At 43.5% G+C, this 20626-nt stretch overlaps 1 protein-coding gene and 1 pseudogene across 3 annotated transcripts in view; one reads left to right on the top strand and one right to left on the bottom strand.

Annotated features, from left to right (window-relative positions):
* NIPAL2 (NIPA like domain containing 2) overlaps positions 1 to 16244 on the bottom strand; it is a 75031-nt gene extending 58787 nt beyond the window's left edge. For 2 of the 3 annotated variants that reach the window (XR_009005810.1, XM_028164629.2), the window contains exons 1-2: positions 15934 to 16244; positions 8855 to 8953 (exon numbers count right to left, since the gene is read on the bottom strand). Coding sequence is in view for 2 of the 3 variants with exons in the window: in XM_028164629.2 (XP_028020430.2) it covers positions 8855 to 8953; positions 15934 to 16068 (234 nt within the window). In the remaining variant the exon portion in view is untranslated. The remainder of the gene's footprint in view (positions 1 to 8854; positions 8954 to 15933) is intronic. The other variant, XM_057532159.1, reaches the window with a different exon arrangement.
* A 3107-nt stretch (positions 16245 to 19351) lies between these two features.
* LOC103012531 (EF-hand domain-containing protein D1-like) lies at positions 19352 to 20027 on the top strand (annotated as a pseudogene).
* Positions 20028 to 20626: the final 599 nt, after the last annotated feature.

The raw sequence follows: 20626 nt of genomic DNA, 5'->3' as shown, positions 1-20626 counted from the left end.
CTCGAACCCGTGTCCCCTGCATTGGCATGCAGATTCTCAACCACTGCGCCACCAGGGAAGCCCCCGTTAAATGTTTTTAATTTTGAAATAATTATGGACTCACAGTAGGTTGCAAAGAAATGTCCAGGTAGGTCCAGGCACTCTTCCCCCAGTCCTCCCCTTGATGTTAACATTTTACACAACTACAATCCAATATCTATGGTTCTCTCTATTCTCTCCACGTGGAACTCCTCTTACAAGTATGTTGGACTTTTTAATTCTTGTTTCCTAAAATAGCTCTCATATTTTCCAACTCTTTATCTCTTTGTACTGAGTTATGGATAATTTCCTCAGATCTATCTTCAAGTTTAGCTTTTCTGGCCTCCTTTTGAATTGAGTCTTTATACATGCCTATCAGTACATACATTAAACTGTACTATAATTATTTTTTACAAGTGCATTTCCCCTCTAGACTATAAACTCCTTGAGGGCAGAGCTATGACTTATCAACTCATCTTTGTAACCCTAATGACTAGTAGAGGTCTTTGGCACAGAGAAGTTGTTTATTAAATGCTATTTGAACTGAAATAGTCTCAGATTGATTATACACTGTCTAGAAATAGTAAATTTTGACCTTTGGCCCTAGGAAGATGTCAAACAGTATTTTATAATCAACTGGGGATGAATACAGCAAACACTCAGTTTCGTGAGATAACAAGCTTGTCCCAGAATTCAGATTTCAACAATTAAGTGTCCACTAGTGTGCAATAGAAAGCTACTTGCTGGGGCTTCCCTGGTGGCTCAGTGGTTAAGAATCTGCCTGCCAATGCAGGGGACACGGGTTTGAGCCCTGGTCTGGGAAGATCCCACATGCCGCAGAGCAACTAAGCCTGTGTGCCACAACTACTCAGCCTGCGCTCTAGAGCCCATGAGCCACAACTACTGAGCCCGCCTGCTACAACTACTGAAGCCTGTGATCCCAGAGCCCATGCTCCACAAAAAGAGAAGCCACCGCAATGAGAAGTCCATGCACCGCAATGAAGAGTAGCCCCTGCTCGCCGCAACTAGAGAAAGCCCGCACGCAGCAACGAAGACCCAACACAGCCAAAAATAAATAAATAAAAGAAAGCTGCCTGTTGCCTTTTTTTTTTTTTTTTTTTTTTTTTGCTGCGTTGGGTCTTCGTTGCTGCGTGTGGGCTTTCTTTAGTTGAGGTGAGCGGGGGCTACTCTTCATTGCAGTGGCTTCTCTTGTTGCAGAGCACGGGCTCTAGGCGCGTGGGCTTTGGTAGTTGCAGCACGCGGGCTCAGTAGTTGTGGCGCAGGCTTAGATGCTCTGCAGCATGTGGGATCTTCCCGGACCAGGGCTCGAACCCGTGTCCCCTGCATTGGCAGGCGGATTCTTAACTACTGCGCCACCAGGGAAGCCCCTGACTTTTAAAATCTAGTGAATTCATATATACTAAAGAAACAGAAATATATAGGTATAAAGCAGGTGTCAGAAACAGTTTCCTGCTAATAGGGACATACCTCATTTTATTGTGCTTCACTTTATTGCACCTTGCAGATACTGCATTTTATACAAATTGAAGGTTTGCGGCAACCCTGCAACAAGCAAGTCTATCAGCGTCATTTTTCCAACAGCATTTGCTCACTTTGTGTCTCTGTGTCACATTTTGGTAATTCTTGCAATATTTCAAACTTTTTCATTATCATAGTATTTGTTACGGTGATCTGTGATCAGTGATCTTTGATGTTACTATTGCAAAAAGATTATGACACATTGAAGGCTCAGATGATGGTTAGCATGTCTTAGCAATAAAGTGTTTTTTAATCAATATACATTGTTTTTTTAGACATGATGCAATATGCAATATAATTGCACATTTAACAGACTACTGTAAGTGTAAATATAATTCTTACATGCACTGGGAAACCAAAAAATTCATGTGACTCACTTTGTTGTGATACTTGCTTTATTGTGGTGGCCTGGAACTGAACGTGCAATATCTCGGAAGTACGCCAGTACACATTATAAACTGGTATATCTTATTCTTCGTTTTTCTGAAAATTTACCTAATTATTCAAGGTTAATTGCATGCTCATTAAATTCATTTGGCACATACCTGTAAAGAGTAGTAATTCAGTAAATCCTCATTAATGCCCCTAATTGTTGGGGAGGGAAGGTTCAAATTTGCAATGTTTCTTAAAAAAGGTGGTTTAATTACCTTCAAGGACATAGACTGACTTGAGGCAAGCATTACTAAATGCTGTTTCCAATTAGAGGCTCTGGTAAATGTGCTTTAATGACTACAAAATCCTCACCTGTAATCAGAAGTGTCATTTGCATACAATGAGCAGCTCTTACAAACTTGCCATTTAAATTAAAGACATCTAGTTTACTTCATTACTTTATTCAGAGTGTTATCTGATTTGTAGCATATTAGAATTAGTGGAAACTCAGAGCTCCTCTCTCCCCCGCCCTCTTTTCTCCCCTCCCTGTTGATCTGGAGACTGGTGGTCAGGAAAGAGAAGAGAGGGCCAGAGAAGGAAAGTGACTTGTGCAAAGTCACACAGCTAGATAGATACCAGGCAAATTCTGGCCCCAAGGCACCCAGCTCATGTCTGAATCACCATTTCTTCACAGACTGCAATAGGTAACCATCTGGCTAGTCAATGCCAATTTGCCACAGTTTTAAAATTAGCAGGATCTGTTTCTTTTTCTCAGTGCAAATAAAATAAAGCAAAGATAATAGTTAGAAGGAAAGGTTGCCCCACATCTTAACAATGCAGCTAGAAGTACAGACCAGAAACACAGAAAGATGCCCTTAATTTTTGCCGTGCTCACTCCTGTCAGTACTGTAGCTCAATTTCTGGCTGGTCCAGGATGGCTTGACAAATAGACGGTGGGAGCCACGGCAAACAATTTATGGAGAATGAGGTTCAAAATATCAGCACTAATGAGTAGTAAGGATGTTTTTGTTTTATTTGGAATAACAATCTTATCTCCTACTTTTTGGTGTCAGAATGTTCTTTAGATATTTCACATAAAGTTATTGACCTGTAATCCATGGGTGGGGCAGTTTGGCCAGATGGCAATGGGATATGATAACAGGGATGTGTGGAACTGGTCATAGTCTATCCCAGTTCTGGCTTTGAACTCAACCATATTCCTGGCTCTGCCTTCAAAACATAAATCTGGAATCAGACCCAGCGGAGCTAGTACATGGTTCAAAAGAACCATAGATTCAGAGCTAGTCTTTAACACTGTAATAGTCTTATTCAACTCACAACTAGAATAATGCTACCTCCTGTTCCAGGTAGTAAAATATCCCTGAACATGGACCTGAGCGATCCAGTTTCGAGTACCAGAAATACCACAGGTTAAGTGATTTAGGTCAACTAATCACTGCAGGAATGATCTTAAGAGCCTGAGCCTGAAAGGGAATGATATACCTGAGAAATGAACATTCAGGTCACTTCATCTCACAGGAAACTCTTAGGAATGAGCTGGGGTTGTTTTTCATTTGCACCTAGTAAACAGGTAGACATACATCTACTTCCAGAAAGTTGGGAGGGGATAGGAGGACATCCAAAATCTTGGTGATACATCCTTACGTTTCTAGGAGTGAAGACTCATAATGTGTGCAACTTACTTTCAAATGATACATGACAATATAAAATAAAAAACAGCGGGATAGAGAGAGAGAACAAACAAATATTTCACAAGGTTAGCAACTGGTGAATCTCCACGTGAAGGACATATGGTGTTTACTGTATTATTCTTCTTAATTATCTATAGGTTGGAAAATTTTCAAACTAAGAAGTTAAAAAATTCTGCTTTATAGACTCAATGAAATTAAAGAGAATATGGATTCATTGAAAAAGAGTTAAAAGAGGAGATGATAACAAGGAAAGAAATAAAAGCAAGAAATAAAAAGGAAGCTGGCTGGGGCTTCCCTGGTGGCGCAGTGGTTGAGAATCTGCCTGCCAATGCAGGGGACACGGGTTCGAGCCCTGGTCTGGGAAGATCCCACATGCCACGGAGCAACTGGGCCCGTGAGCCACAATTACTGAGCCTGCGCGTCTGGAGCCTGTGCTCCGCAACAAGAGAGGCCGCGATGGTGAGAGGCCCGCGCACCGCGATGAAGAGTGGTCCCCACTTGCCGCAACTAGAGAAAGCCCTTGCACAGAAACGAAGACTCAACACAGTCATAAATAAATAAATAAAAGAACGTGAATTTCTTTAAAAAAAAAAAAAAAGGAAGCTGGCTGAACCAAGGAAAGAGATTAAGCAGAAAAATAAAACCACGGCACAGCTTAAAACCACAGGTAGACACTGCTTGGGAAAAACACACAAGCTGGAGGAAAAGGACATGAAATGGAAGTGATCAGAGAGAAGATGGTAGATATGGGAGACAGACAACTCGAAGCCCACACCAGAAGCTATTCACTCAGTCGTGCACCCATTTGGTATTTATTTAGTAACTGCTAAATATTAGGTCCTATTTCAGGAACTAAGGATGCAAAGTATCCTCGATAAGCTCAGAAGAGGTAGACAAAGCGACCAATAACAGACTACCACCTGTGAAATCTATAATAGAGGTACGTTCTGTAGAACCCATGGGAACAGAAGGGACAAAGTACAAATCTGCCTAGGTTGGAGAGTATGTTAGCTTCCTGTGACTGCTGTAACAAATTAGCGCAAACCTGGTGGCTTAAAACAACAGAAATTTATTCTCTCCCAGTTCTGGAGCCCAGAAGCCCAAAATCAATTTCACTGGGTTGAAATCAAGATGGCAGGGCCCACATACCAAGAAGTTCAGTTGCTAGTTCATAGGGTATGCATATGTCTGGGTTTTATAATCACTCACAAAGATTTTTCCAAAATGTCATATAGTAGTAAATAACATTTCCAGGTGCCTCTCTCCCCCTCCAACACTTGGTATCTTGGTATTGCAATTTTTTTTAAGTTTAGCTATTCTGGAGAACCTCACATCTCATTATGGTTTAAATTTCCATTTTTATAATGACCAATGATGTTGAACCTTCAGATAATCTTATAAACCACTTGGCTCTCTTGTTTCATTAAATGTTTCTCCAGACTGTCCAATTTTTAATTTATGGTGGCAGCCTTTTTGTACTTGATGTGTCAGAGTACTTTATCCCCAATATGATTTCTTTTGGAATATATGCATTCCGTACAACTTTTCTCACTGTGTCTTGCCTCTTTTTGCATAGAAACTTTTAAGTAATAAACGGACTTAAATATACTCTATTGAGGAAGTAAACTTATTGATCCTTAACTTTATGTGTGGTACCCTTTATATCTGGGTTAAAAGGTCATGAGAAAACTTCCTACATTTTTTTCTAGAAGGCTTATTTTAAAATAACATTTTGCATATAGGTGCACAGACTGGAACTTGTTTGCCTATGCTGTGATATAAGGCTCTTTTGCTGTTTCCAATTTACTGTTTACCTAATCTGTTTAGTTATTAATTTCAGTCATTAAAATTTTTATTTCAAGGATTAAAGAAAAAAAAATGGCAGGGCCACACTCTCTCTAGAGGCTTTAAGGGAGAATCCATTCCTTGCCTCCCCCAGTTTCTGGTGGCTGCTGACATATCCTTGGATTACGGTTATATCACTCTAATCTCTGTCTCTGTAGCCACATTGCCTTCCTCTTCCACATGAAATCTCCCTGGGTCTTCCTCTTATAAAAAGATACATGTGACGGCATTTAGGGTTCATCCAGATAATCCAGGATAATCATCCCACCTGAAGATCTTTAATTTAATCACATCTGCACGACTCCAGTATAGCTGGACCGGAGAGGCAGGCAGGAGCCTTTTCGTGCTATGGATCTGCTGGTGGTGCTACAACACGCAGGGCTCTAAACCAGAGAATGTTAGGTCCAGCGTGACTTTTAGAAGACTCATCCTGGCTACAGTGTGGAGGATGGACTAGGAGGGAGCAAGACCGGGAACAGGAAAACCAATTAGGAGACACTTTGGGATCTCAGAGAAGAAGTAGGGGACATGTGGAGAGTGAATTACAACAGGGCCATAGAGGAACAATATTCATATTCATCCCAGCAAACATTGGAGGCAACCTGAAATATGAAATGCTTTTTAGATTACCGAATGGGTTGGACTATTCTTACCACTAATATCCTTTGCCCTTGTAGATAATTGCGTTGTCTGCAATACTAACCCAAACTAAAGTTAACACTATAATCCCATACGTGAAAAAGAAGAAAGAAAAATTTTCAGTCAGGAACAGATTTTTAATTTGTTATCTTGGTTTTTGTATGCTATACAGTTATTGCCTTTCTATCCTGAGAAACTCTCATGACACTGGATCCAAATCTGGTGATTTAGAGCCAACAGAAAAGGTCAGGGTTACATACCACAGTATATCGTTGCTATTCTACAAGCTGTCCCATGCCAATTTTTAATCAACCTTAAAACCTAGGCAGAAAAGCCCAACATATTGCCTTTCCATACAATTAAGCACTATTACATTTTGTCTTTTACTCGGGAACACATTTACTTACATAACTGTACATTCATTATTTTAAAAAACTTAACTCCATTAAGGATAAGCCTTACTAAGCTTACTAAGAAGCCACCGTGTTTTTTTGCTTTTGAGAAATTTAAGTTGCAGCAGAACAAATTTATGGGAAAAATTTAATAAGACATCCTTTGGGGGCTTTTAACACTTTGTTAAAAGGACAGCAACAATAGTCAAGGAAGGTGTGATATCACTTAAGGAAATCTTAAACTTGGTTCTATTACAAAACAAATCAACCCCATTTAACACTGGAAAGGCGAATCTTTGAAACAAGGACAGACATGCTGAACACAAAGAATGCTATTGTTTGCATCCAGATCAAGATGAGGTCCCATTACTTTCAAATTTTTCAAGAACATATTCATAATAATAATTTTAAAAATCTGTCATCTTTTGTTTCCAAAGAAGCAGGATTGCAGGCTGCCTTTTGCAGGGCCAGCCCAGGGTTTGCGAGAGGCTTCCTACCCTAAAGTTGGAAACTTGGGAGCTCACTGAATGACAGCTCTTTCCCCAACACCTGCTTAGGTTTCAAGAGTCTATGTCCGTTTTGAGAGCAATGCCTGCCTTGAACTCTGGCTGTATTTTGCCAGCTCCATCCTCCTGGAGACTAAACTCTATTGTCTATGTCAGACCCCAGCCACTGGGTGAGTTTGTGCCTCAATATGGGGGAGGGATCATGACACTGCCACTCACTGACACATATCTGCCAGGCCACCCACCAGACCAGATCTTTCTGACATCAAGGCAGGAATCAAGTTCAAATTTTCTCCTCTGGGACACTCTGACTTGGACTCTTCATTGCCTCTAAAGGGTCAGTCCTCATAGCCAAGATAATTTCCCCCATTCCTGGCAAAATTCTCACGTCCCACTGGTCCAGCAGGCAGGTTCCAACATACTTTATGATCATCCCACATATGATACCCATAGGACTCATTGATGGTGACTGTGATTTGGGTCTGCAAGTATAGTTCAAAAGGCTAATAAAATGCTGTACATGTAACTCAGAATTATTCTCTATTTTATGGCTGTGGCAGCTGCTTGTAACATGAGGTCTGCTTGTACCTTGTTCACAAACAATCACTCATTTCTCCACTGCTGTGACTCAGGCAGCCATATCCAAAGGTACATCACACAATTTCCTCTTCTGCTTTGGCTCTCTTTATTTACAATTACATAACTGTACTATGTTAGTCCTGGAAGCACAATGGAAGCAATCCATCAGATTATATAAGCAAGGGTAGCTTCACACCAGCCCTTCAAATGTTGTTTTTCAAGTATTTCAAAAGCAGTCTCTCTCTCTCTGTCTCTTTATCTCACTTTCACACATACACATTGTACATTGTATAATGTACACGTGATATAATTTATGTATATCACACACATATGTATGGCTACAGTTTGAGGACACAGTCCATGTTTTCTGATTTCTTTGATATCACTACCCAACACTGTTCTGTTGAGAAGGACCCTCTGCTTGTGATTTCTTTTTTTTTTTTAACATCTTTATTGGAGTATAATTGCTTTACAATGGTGTGTTAGTTTCTGCTTTATAACAAAGTGAATCAGCTATACATATACATATATCCCCATATCTCCTCCCTCTTGCGTCTCCCTCCCACTCTCCCTATCCCACCCCTCTAGGTGGACACAAAGCACCGAGCTGATCTCCCTGTGCTACGCGGCTGCTTCCCACTAGCTATCTATTTTACGTTTGGTAGTGTATATATGTCCATGCCATTCTCTCACTTTGTCACAGCTTACCCTTCCCCCTCCCCATATCCTCAAGTCCATTCTCTAGTAGGTCTGTGTCTTTATTCCCGTCTTACCCCTAGGTTCTTCATGACCTTTTTTTCTTTCTTAGATTCCATATATATGTGTTAGCATACGGTATTTGTTTTTCTCTTATTGAGTGGAATGTTGGTTGCATTTTGGGCCCTCATTGTCGGTTAGCTGATCAAGATTAATGTGGGCTGTGACGAGAGGGAACAGAGTGCTGCTGTCTCCCAAACAGTCCCAGAACAACCAGAGCCCTGCAAGTCCAAAGGCTGAAGAAGAAATAAAGACCCCCCCAGAATTCACGGGATCCTCCGCAAGCCTGAATGACATATCAGCAACGCTGACGTGGCTTCTAGGACTCCATACAACATTGCACTCACATACCGCACTATGTCACCTAAATCCACTAAACTTTTAGGAGATCCCTACCGACTGAAGAGAAGACTGTCGATGGTAAAGAAATCGCTAAGCAGGTAGAGGCAAGATTGAGACGAAGCAAGGGACACTGCCTTTGCCAGTGGATACCCACCTCGTTCAGGCAGACTAAAGCCGATGTATTTTCAGTGTTGGAGAAAGTCAAGCTTTCCTTCCTGGAAGTGAAAGGGAGAATGTAGGCTGGAGGGTGAGCCTGCAAAAAGTGGAAACAAAAGCCCTGAGGAACAGAAGTTGAAGAGGAGAGTGAGAACCCGAGCATTTGCCATGTTGTTGGAGACTGTGGATCAAGGCTGGTGTGGACCCAGAGTTCTTCCAGCCTTCCACGTCATCCAGACTGATTAATTCCCTCTATTACTTAAGCCAGTTAATGTTAGGTTTCCTGTGACTCGAAAACCAAAGCCTCTTAACTTACAAAGCATTCTTGGTAGGGAAGCCAAGTTCAAAAGCCAGAAGAGAGATGGACTCCCGTTGCAAGCTAAAGAAGTCAGGCCAGGGGTCCAAGTTACTGAAAGGAGAAAATTTGAGAGGTGCCGAGAAGGTGAGGGGGTGGCTTAGGAAACCAGAGGTGGGGCTGTTGGCAGGCCTCAAGACGACCTGCCATGGCCAGGGTGGGTCTCTGAAGGAGTCACGCCAGGACAAACGCAATATTTGGTGAGGTGTGGAGCTCATAACTAAACATGTGTTAGCCTGTGTTTACACGAGCCTGTATTTACTCCGTGTCTCCCGATGGGTGCCAAAGATGACAGGAGACCATGCTGGGAGTGACCAAGGGCCAAGCAAGTGACAAGGTGAAGCAAATGTACAGGTATGCACATGCTGAGAACTATGTGGACGGGAAGTGGAGTGTTATCTGCCAGCCTCCAGGCAATTAGGACACTCTGGTGGACCAGGACAGACCGTCGAAGAGCTCTGACTTTATGTAAAATGTAATTCTGTTGGACGGAACACGTGAGGTAGGTTAGAAAAGGTGTAAACTGAATAGAGGAATGTTGGACCTTCAGAAAACAAAAAAACACTCAAGCTAAAATAAATAGCATTTAAGTCTTAACGCTAACACTGCATGAGCCTTCCCAAGCTGGGGTGCTGGTCCTGCTGGGTGGTTAAACTATAGTCAATGTCTGAAGACATCATCACACTACTGCCACCAAAACCTGTCAGCTGTTCCCAGGGCTACACACCCATCCACCCCAACCCTGAATTCTGGAAAGTGGCATTAGACATGGGAGGAATCTTTGCCTTAGTACTTCAAGATAACAAGTGTTCCAATTAGGAGATTACTGCAATCAGGAAGTGTTCTGTAATGTGAATATGTTTGGAGAGTGAAGGGGAGGCAAACATCAAAGGGAGTGAGGAAGGCACTGGATGTAGAGAATTCAGTGGTTTTAGATGAAAGAAAACAGAATTACATCAAATAACTGACATGATTTCTCTTATTTCCATTTGTAATGAGTTAAGTACAATAATTATTAATTATTAGAAAAATGTATTTTATGACTTTCCTATAATATAGGTTGACCGTAATACTTCTAATAATAGCTAGTGTTTATTGAGTGCTTTCTATGTGTCTGGAACTGCTAACTATTTGATATACATTATCTTATTTTATTCCTACATCAACCTTATAAGGTATGTAGTGTTATTATTATTACCATTTCAATAGAGAAAGCCAAGATTTGGAGAAATTAAGAAACTTGCCAACGCACCTAGTAAAGAGACTGAGCTTTTTAGACCACACTATCCTTGAACAAAAAGGATAGCTTAGGGGAATGTCATCCTTTCCATGGTAAACTCTCAAATGCCAATTTGAACAATCACCAACATTTTAAAAAGAAATTGTTTAAATAATTCTCCTAAGCAAACAAAATGAATATGGCATACCATTTCCCACACCATCTGGGTAAAACATGCAAATTGAACAGTCATAGCAATCCTAATATTTCTTAACATTTTAAAATTGTAGAATATAATAGATACAGGCAACCATAAAGAAAATGATATAGATGAACAATTTACTAAAATGAATTATTATAAGGCAAATACCCTCATAACAGCATCCAGATCAAGAAACAGAAATTGGGCGCCTACCCAAAGACCTCCCTTTGCCTCATCCCATCCCAGCCTCTCCCTTCCCCAAGGAAACACTGGCCTGACTCCACGGCAATCACTTCCTTGCTTTTCTCTATAGTTTAATCACCCAGGTGTGCATCCCTAAACACTGTGAACGAAGGCTGTCTTTTTTCCTAATAGGTCTTTTAGGTGTATTTTAATCTACAGGTTCTCCCTCTATCCTTGCTCTCCTTTTTTTTTTCCTTGTAAAAATGATTTTTGAAGAAACCGAGCCACATAAACCTGTAAACTGAAGTTTCCCACAGCCTGAACTTAGCTGATTGCATTAATGCAAATATTATAGCTGGTTAATATAAATCAAGCCGTAAAGAGGATAACAGGTAGATTTAAAGGCAAACGCGTGGTGTGACAAATTCACAACAGCATTAAGAGTCTGTTCCTCTAATAAGGACCATGGGATGATGATGATGATAATGATTACAAAAGCTTTGAGGTAATCATTTTCTTCCTTCTTTTTGCTGACTTATACATACATCTCGAAGAAAATGTGGTAAAGGGAAAATGCCATGTTGGATATATAAGGAAGGCAAAAAAAAAAAAAAAAAAAAAGAAAGGTCAGTAAGTATAAACAAAACAAAAAAGGGATTTTTCTTGGGAAGGAAACGGAAAGGACCAGCAACCTCTACCTGGCCCTTTGGTTATTTGTAAGTTTTGGCACTTTTCTTTCTCTAAGAGGCAATCAGATGCAGCGACCAGCAGAAAGTAGATAAACGGTAGCAAAGCAAAATCAATAAAAGGGCAATATAAAACTCAATGCGATTTTTCTTTAGTACAGTGAGACAAGCCATATTCATTTTCCCCTACCACATTCTTTTCAAGCCTTAGTTTCTAAGCAATGGCCTTCAGGCATGGAATAAAAATAGCTTTGCAGTTAAATCTACTTGCTGTAAGATCTGGGGGCAAGTTATTTAACACAAGTTTCCTTACATGAACAGTGAGGATAATATGTACCTTACGAGGTTCTTCGGGGCTCCAATGAGATAATAGCTATAAAGTGTCACATAGTAAATGCATAACAAATGTCTCTTCGATTCGCCTCTTCCCTGCCAAGTTGTATCAATTTTCCTCTAAATATGTTGACTTTAAAAATTCAAGCCATTGAACATCAAAAGTTCAAATAAAGGACATTAAAAAAATCTAAATTTTTCATTTCACCCTGTGCAGAATAAACCTTTCTGACAGTGTCTTTGTGAATTTAGATATTTAGCAACATGCATAAACTTAAAGAAACAGCCACAAAACCCCTCCTTCACAATATTCCCACGTTCATCCTTTCCTGTCCATTCCCTCTACAGCCTTGCCGGATTGGCACTTATTTATTCAACCAGATAGCATGAAAGAGCCTGGGGATCTTCTATTCTAAGCCTAATTTTACCAGTAAGGAAAACTGAAGCCCAGTGTGACGCCCACGTGAACTCCGCTAGTTGACAGCAGAAACTAGACAACAGCCTCTAACGCTGGTTGCAAATTAAGTGCCTACAAGGCGAGTAGGTAAAGGAGATGAGAGCAAAGAGAGGGGCCTAAGTGGGGAGCACAGTTGTTCTAAACAGTGAACTCCCCCTCACAGTTATCACGTGCGAAAGAGGGCCAAGTTGCTAGCACTTCTAATATTTAAACAGATCATGGAAACTTGAAACCTTATACATAATCTACTCATTTTTAAACATTGGCAACGTATTAAACATTTTCTAAACCTCTCTGCAGTTTGACACAAGATACGTCTACGGGCTGGATTCGGTCCATAGCTAGCCAGTTAGAGGCCTCTGCATCCTGCTAACCCTAATTTGTGTGTTCTTTTTTTTTCTTTTGGCTGCGTTCGGTCTTCGTTGCTGCACGTGAGCTTTCTCTCGTTGTGGCAAGCGGGGGCTACTCTTTGTTGCAGTGCGCGGGCTTCTCATTGTGATAGTTTCTCTTTGTTGCAGAGCACGGGCTGTAGGTGCATGGGCTTCAATAGTTGTGGCTTCCAGGCTCTAGAGCACAGGCTCAGTAGTTGTGGCGCATGGGCTTAGTTGCTCCGTGGCATGTGGGATCTTCCCGGACCAGGGCTTGAACCCATGTCCCCTGCACTGGCAGGTGGATTCTTAACCACTGAGCCACCACGGAAGTCCCTGACCCTAATTTAAATGTCTTTAATTTGTTTTGATCCTTTTACTCCCTGTTTGAAAAACCTTCAATGGCTCCCCACTGTCTACCAGATATAGTCCAAACTTCTTAACCTGTTGTCCTTCACGGCAATCCATGACAATATCTAAGACCCAAAACTGTATTTCCACTTTCCAGTCAGTGTCAGTTTTCCATTGCAACCAGAATGGCCACTGACTTCTACTCTAGGTACAAAATTGTTCAGAAGGGCACCTGCTCAGACAGCATGGGCTGCTCTTTGGTCTCCAGACTTTTCCCTTTCTTGGAATGCTTTCCACCTGTGACTCCCATCAATGAAACTCTGTCTTTAGGTGTCCAGCTCAAATACCACCTCTCCACAAAACATCCTTGATAGCCCCTGCTAAAAGCCACCTTGCTCTGAAGTCCCAAAGGACTTTATATTCCTCACATGACACTTAAAACATACTGCCTTGTTTTACAGTTACCCGCATAGCTCGTTTCCCCAAGCACCTAATAACATTAGGAAGGAAGGAAGGGGTTGAGTCTAAAGACTATGTTGAATATCCCACAGTGATTTGTACAAAGCAGGGAGCTCAATAACCATCGCAGAAACATTATTTTTTATACTGAAAACTTGTGGATCAAACATAAAGAAAATACCTTTGTAGAACTTTATTGCATTTATACTTGTATAGGTAGACTCCTAAGAGATGCAGATGGGGCAAAGGCCTCACTTCCCTGATTCCCTAAAACATTTTCCCCACTGAACTTCTACTTCCTACTTGTTTTGGGATTTCTTCCTCTAGAAGCACTCACATCTTTGCCTTAGACCACACTGATTCTAAGCGGGCACTGTTAAAGATTCATCTGTCACCTGAATGTGTTTCAGGGAAGTTGGTCTTTTTCTGTGAGTAAGGTTAATTTATCAGATCTGATGGTTGTCTCTTGGAAAGACACAGAAAGCTGGGCTATCAGTGAACAGACACTGTTCAAACATTTCAGTAGTGATACAACTTATTAAACCCTGGCTATCCAGCAATCAAGGTTAGTTTCGAGTCTTAAACTTTCATCTCTTATTTTGTTTTCCTGGAGCCACTCCCATTTTCAGCCATCTGTATTCAGTTAGTGTCCAAAAAGGAAAGAAAAGAAAAATTAGATTCCATTTTATTTCTACTGGCCTGCCCAGCACTAGAGGCACTCAATAAAATGTTTGCTGAATGAATTTTTAAAAACCAATTTTTACTTTTGCTTAAAAACAAATTCAATCGCTGAAAGGATAAAATACCACAATCTTATAAGATAGTCTAAGTTTGCATAATAATGGGAAAGGCTGATATAGTCTTACCTCAAACTAGCTATGCTTGGGTGTCAGCTGAGTAGTTTCAATTAGCATATCCTGGATACACCCTTTCTAACCTGTACAAATCTATATTGTCAAAGGCAAGTTAAGCCTTGCAAACATAAAGTTAAATTCTCACATTTATGTCACACGATAAGCTGTGTTTGGTGTCAGAGAGCCAAGACAATCTTGAATTCCAGGAAACATTAAAGAAAACTAATGACTGCAGAGGTTTCCACTCTCCAAACAATGTCCTCCTGTTTTGGATGATGCCATGGTAGGTCACATTTACTCTTTAATTCCTTTACCAAAAGACAAAATATCATTCTTAAACTTTTATTGGGAGTGCTTCTAGCATAAGCATATTATAATATGCTTTATAACATATGCTAGCATAAGCATAGTGTAACAGATACGCTCAAAGAACTTCCCATAAAAAGCAGTTCTTGTCTTTGTAACTCCTGTGGGTGGAAGCAAGGAGAAATGGAATCCAATAGGCTCTGTGCCCCCCATTTTTCCTATTTTAGTATGTTTTGTGGTAAAACATACTCAAAGTGATACTCTCTCCTCTGTTGAATACTAATAACGTGAACATGCTAATTTTGTCTTTATATAAGTAAATTATCTTCCGTGTTGTTTTTGAAAACAAAATTTTAACATCTCAGAAACTAACATTTGAAACACGTTTCAAGTATAAAATGCTTCTAGGCCTTTGATTATTGGTAAAACCCCTGATGTAGACCAACAGCAACAAATATTTTATAATTATATTGTTGTAAAATAAAAAGAACCATTGATTTGTTAAAGAACAAGAACAAAGCAACACCCATATGAAAACAGGAGGAAGCTTGGAATTGACCATATCAAGATCACTTGCACCCACTAGAAAGAACAGAAATACGGCTAGAGGAAGGGCTTTTTTTCTGATCTTAAAACAAGCCCCAAATAAATGGGCAGCTCTAATCCTCTTTGATTCTGTTAAACGTGTACTTCCAGCGTACATGCACGTTGTTGAGGCTCTCGACGTTTCCCCAAAGGGCCGGTGAAAAAGGAGTCTGGCGATCGCAAGCTGAGAGCATCAGCGATCCTCTCGCCGCAATGCAAGAGCTGTGCTGACCCACTGGGGACCCACACACACGCACACGCTCAGAGCATCCGCACAGAGGTGACATTTGGCGGCCCTTAACGAGTTCTCTGATTCGGAGAACAGAGTGTCACTTATATTTTTTGAACTGTAAAATGATCCTGGCGGGGGGCAGGGGGGCGGATATGGGTGGAGGAGATTCGCCCCGCACTCCTAGAATCGTTCCGGGAGAAGAAGGCGGATTCAGGCCTGAGAGGCGGGATGGTTGGGGACCCAGAGGCCCATGACCGCAGACCTATGCGACCCGCTCCCAGGGACCGATGCCCAGGAGAGGCAGACCAGGGCTTCCCGCTCTCCCAAACGAGGGGCAGTGAAATCAATGTGTGGTAACATCATGTCAGCTCTGCCCACTTGGACAGCCCAGTGTCCTTCTGAGAGTCGGCGGGACAGCGGCCGAGGGGCACGAGGCGCCGCGGCACCACCCCGGTCCCCACCAGGCGGCGGGGCGGCCGGCCCTTACCTGGTTCCGGCGGTACCAAGCGCCCGACAGGGAGCCATTGCCGGCGCCAAGCGCCCCGTACGTGAGGTTCCGGGACAGCTCGTCCAGGGCGGCCGAGGCGGCGGCTCCGGGGCCCCCGGGCGCAGGCGCCGCCATTAGCTCTCGCTCCCCGCGCTGGGACTCGGGCTCCCGCCTCCTCCCGGCCCGGCCGCACAGCACGGCGCCACAAAGGAGGCGCGCCCTGCGGAGGCCGCGCCCGGGGCGCACCGCAGCCACTTCCTGCTCGGTGCCCGGGCGAGGCGGGCGCGCCGTGGCCACCTGACTCCCGCCCCCGCGCGGCGCCAGGTTGCCGGGGGCGCCCCGCGCTCTGCGGCCTCCCGGGGCGGCTCGGCTCGCTCCGCATTGTCCCGCCGCCGGGCACGGGCGCGCGGAGGCCTCACAGGCCCGAAGGGGGAGAAGAGCCGCGCCCCTCTGCGCGCCGGGTCCGCACCTGTCGGGGCCAAAGCCGTTCTAGCCCCAGCGGCGCGGAGTCAACACTTATCGAAGTGAATAGGAGTGAAAGGAGACATTGGCGAACCCAAAGCAGCCACCTTCACTCCGCCTGTACCTGGCAATCCAGCTCTCTATCTCAGATGCCGTGTTTCTCACTTGTATTTTTTAAAATGGTTTGCATATGGAAAAGTCACGAGTTCCCGGAAAATACTGTAAGCGACATGAGAATAAAGATCGGAGAGATTAAATCTCAGTGCCAGCACTTGATAGAGCCTTAGCAAATATTCCTAGAATGAAAGAAGGACTCTCCAGTGGTAGCTGGGGGACCCTGACGTGTTTTGGGGACTGGATGGGGTTTCCTTCAGATGGAACCAGAAGGACATGCTGAAAAGTTGCCAGCCACTGCATATAGGAATTTAGGTTGGGAGATAATTGTTAATGGTCTTAAGGAACTCTAACCAGATGTTCTGGTGTTATCTGTATTCAAATTCTACTGCGTTACTACAGATGATGTTAGGTACCTCTCACCTTGAGAACTCTGTGATTCTGTATTGTTGTTCGAAGCCCTGGAACTTGCAGTTCTTTTGTTTGCACGATGCTGAGCTTCTTAAATAATGTGCTATGACTGCCATGACTTCATGAAACAGAGACCTTCAAAAAGAGAGAATTGCTGCCTAGCAGCGAACAGGGAGAAATGGTCTTAGGGAAATGTGCAAATGAGAAAAAAATCATTTCAGATAGAGAAAAAATAAGACATCTCCCAGGTTTTGTAGTTTCTTGCTTGAGCACCCAAAATGTTCAGTGAACAGTTAATACGGTAGCTATTTCCAATTTTGTGGCTCATTTATTTCAATTAAGTATCTGAAGGAAAAAGTGTCTATTTTTAATATTTTCTTTAACATTATATTGCATTGAATTGGAGACTTTATTAATGCTTCTTTCCTTGAGATGGTGTAGGGTACAAGTAACAGAATATCCAAGTAAAAGTGGCTTGAACAATAAGCATCTGTTATCTCCAAAGGGAAGGTGGCTCTGTGTGGTTCTATGACGTCGTCACCTCCATCTTTCTGCTCTGCCATCCCTGAGGTATTGGCCTTGTCCCTATTCACGGTGGCAGCTCCAGGCATTACATGCAAACACGATCATATTTAGAAAAGAAGCGGGGCTTTTCTTCTTACGCATCTTTTTACTAGAGAGGGAAACCTTTTCCAGAATCCCCTTAGCAACCTCTCCCACCAGGTCCCATTAGCCAGGACTGGGTCACATGCCCGTATTCTACCTGCCAGGGAGGCTGGGAAAGTGATTGTCAGGCATTTCCAGCCTTCGGAGTGGGAGGCGAGCTCTGCCGGCAGGAAAGAACCGGGCTGGGGTAGGAGGGCACCACCGGCAGAGCTTGTCACAGCCAGTCTTTAGTATATTCTATCACCCAGATTGTAACCAGTCATACAGTCTGTAACGAGCAAAATAATAAACGGTTCGTATTACTTTCCTGTTTAAAAGACTTCCAAACCTGCTCACTGACACAGTGAAGTTCACACTTCTTAAGTCTGTCAATATGAGACCCTTTATGATCTGGCCCACATTCAGCTCATTCCCATTTTATTTTATACTCTGCCACATTCAGCTCATTCCCATTTTATTTTTTAATTAAAAATCATTTTCAGCTTCTTGGCATTTGTTTAAAAACCTTTAATTTTGGAGGAAGATGGCACTTGGTGCAGAATAGGTATGATGTCTAGCCTGTGATGTGCTATTCTCCAGATTCCAAGATGTCACTGCAGTTGCTATGACTGTCCTAGCGTGTGCGGGTAGTTGAAACAAAGAATTCGTGACCAGTGTTCCTTCCCACACAGTTCACAAGGAGGCGGCAGGAAGGCCGTGTGAGCTATTTTGGTCCCAGCAGTGTAGGCAGAGCTGGAGGCTGTTCCGGGCATTGTGATGGCCTCTGCCTTTTGCAGGGTTTCTTCAGGGGATATTCTGTTCACTTTACAAGATGCCAAAAGCCTTTGATCAATCTTCTGTCCTCAACTCTGGAACGGTGGAAGTCTGCCTTCCTCAGTTAATTCAAAGAATTGTATTCTGGGACACATCATTTGAAGTTCAACTTCACTGTGAACTTTGAGAGCAGGGTTACATTTTGCTTAGGATCACTCTCTTGCAGTCTCCATGAAATAGGTTTTTTTTTTTTTTTAAGTTGAGAATTATTACTTTTTTTTAAGTCTTTATTGAATTTGCTACAATATTGCTTCTGTTTTATGTTTTGGTTTTTTTGGCCCCGAGTCATGTGGGATCTTAGCTCCCCGCACCCCCTGCATTGGAAGGTGAAGTCTTAACCACTGGACCACCAGGGAAGTCTCTAGTTTTTTTTGTTTGTTTGTTTTTAAATTCATCTTTAGCATGAATCAGTCAACACTAGTTTCACTAATGATGAATGTCTAAGGGGATAAAGTAGTTATTAAAGATTAATTCAGGTATCTTACATCATATACAAAAGCCAACTTCAGATTAAATACTTTAATGAGAAAGGTAAAACTCTAAATCTTTTAGACTAACCAGATGATCTCTACAACTGGAAGTATAAACAGTCTTTAAAGTGCAAATGCTAAAGGCAGATGGTCTGGGTTCAAATCCCGAGTCCACTGCTTATTTACTGTGTGACATTGATCAAATCGCTTAATTTCTCTGTGTCTTACATTCGTCATCCATGAAAGGGAATTAAGAGTACTGAAACACAGAAAGTACTCAGTAAATGCTGGTGTTTACTGTTTATGACCTTAGGATAGGGAAGGATTCCTTATAACAGACAGAAAAAATGCAAACCACAGAGGAAAAGACGGACACATGCAATTACAATAAAATTAAAAACTTTTGGAAGTGTCACAGAGTCGCTAGTTGGCGAAGAGCCCGCTGTCCGCCCAGTCCCCGCGTCCCCGCATCCACCATGGCCATGGCCAGCGAGGAGCTAGCGAGCAAGCTGCAGCAGTGACTGAAGCGGGAGGAGGCGGCCGGCCGGCTCCAGCCTGCGCCCCGAGCCGCCCCAGTCCCCGAGCCCCAGCCGCAGCCGTCTGCCTGGGCGCCCACGGCCAGAGCCCACGCCGAGCTGAGCGCACGGCTGGACGACAACGAGGGCGCGGTGCGACCCCGCCGCTGCAAGGTCTTCCACCCCTACTCCGAGTTCCCGGAGTCCAGCCACCGCCTCATCAAGGACCTGGAGAGCATGTTCAAACTGTACGATGCCGGAAGGGATGGCTTCATCGACCTAATGGAGCTGAAGCCGGTGATGGAGAAGCTGGGGGCCCCCAGACCCACCTGATCAAGGAGGTGCACGAGGACTTTGACGGCAAACTCAGCTTCCGTGAGTTCCTGCTCATATTCCACAAGGCCGCAGCAGGGGAGCGACGGGCGGACAGTGGGCTGAGGGCACTGGCGAAGCTTTCGGAGATCCATGTTGCTCTGGAGGGCGTCAAAGGTGCCAAGGACTTCTTTGAAGCCAAGGTCCAAGACTTGTCCTCTGCCAGTAAGTCTGAAGTGGAGCTAAGGAAGATGAGCGGAAGCGGCCGGAAGACAAGAGGAAGCTCCACCAGTCAGCCTTCCGGGAACTCAAGGCCGCTTTCAGTACATAGCTGGGCTGAGCTGGACCTCTGTCCACAGCTGTGCCACACAGATGCCCCGGGGAGAGCTGGCTGGGCATCCTCGCCCCCGCTGACCCTTTGCCCCAACAAGCCTCCACAACCACCACCCAGCGCAAACTCCTTAACCGCATCGGGGTGGCGGGAGGGTGGCTCTCGCCTTCATTTGGGAGCCCCTCCCAGAGGGTCCAACTGCCCTCCTCAAGTCCCTCTCCTGCGCACCTTCCTCTGCCCTTCTCTGTAGCCGGAATGTGCCTCTACTTGGCAACCTTTACTTCTTCCTTTTATCTTTCCCCCTCCACATCAAAGAGTGGTCTGCTGTGTTAATTTGCACAGATACTTCTTTCTTTGGTGGTCCTCAGAGGAGATAGTCCCTGGAGGCCTATGATGGTAATGTTGGGTAATCCTTTTCTGTGCCTGTTCCCGTCATGCCCCTCTCTCCTTTGTTTCCCATCCAACTTCCCTGTTCTCATTCTTAGCCTGATCCTACCAGGTGCTTTTGCATCTTCTGTCCTTTGATGATGGTGAGGTTTAAGGCAGGCCAAGCTCTACCACTGCCTGTCCCCTCTCCAACAGGGGGCACGGCATGCTGC

This window comes from Balaenoptera acutorostrata, chromosome 17, assembly GCF_949987535.1.
Source record: "Balaenoptera acutorostrata chromosome 17, mBalAcu1.1, whole genome shotgun sequence".
In the NCBI taxonomy this organism is placed as follows: Eukaryota; Metazoa; Chordata; class Mammalia; order Artiodactyla; family Balaenopteridae; genus Balaenoptera; species Balaenoptera acutorostrata.
Note: the sequence above shows the minus strand (reverse complement) of the source record. Positions and strands in the feature narration are given on the sequence as shown.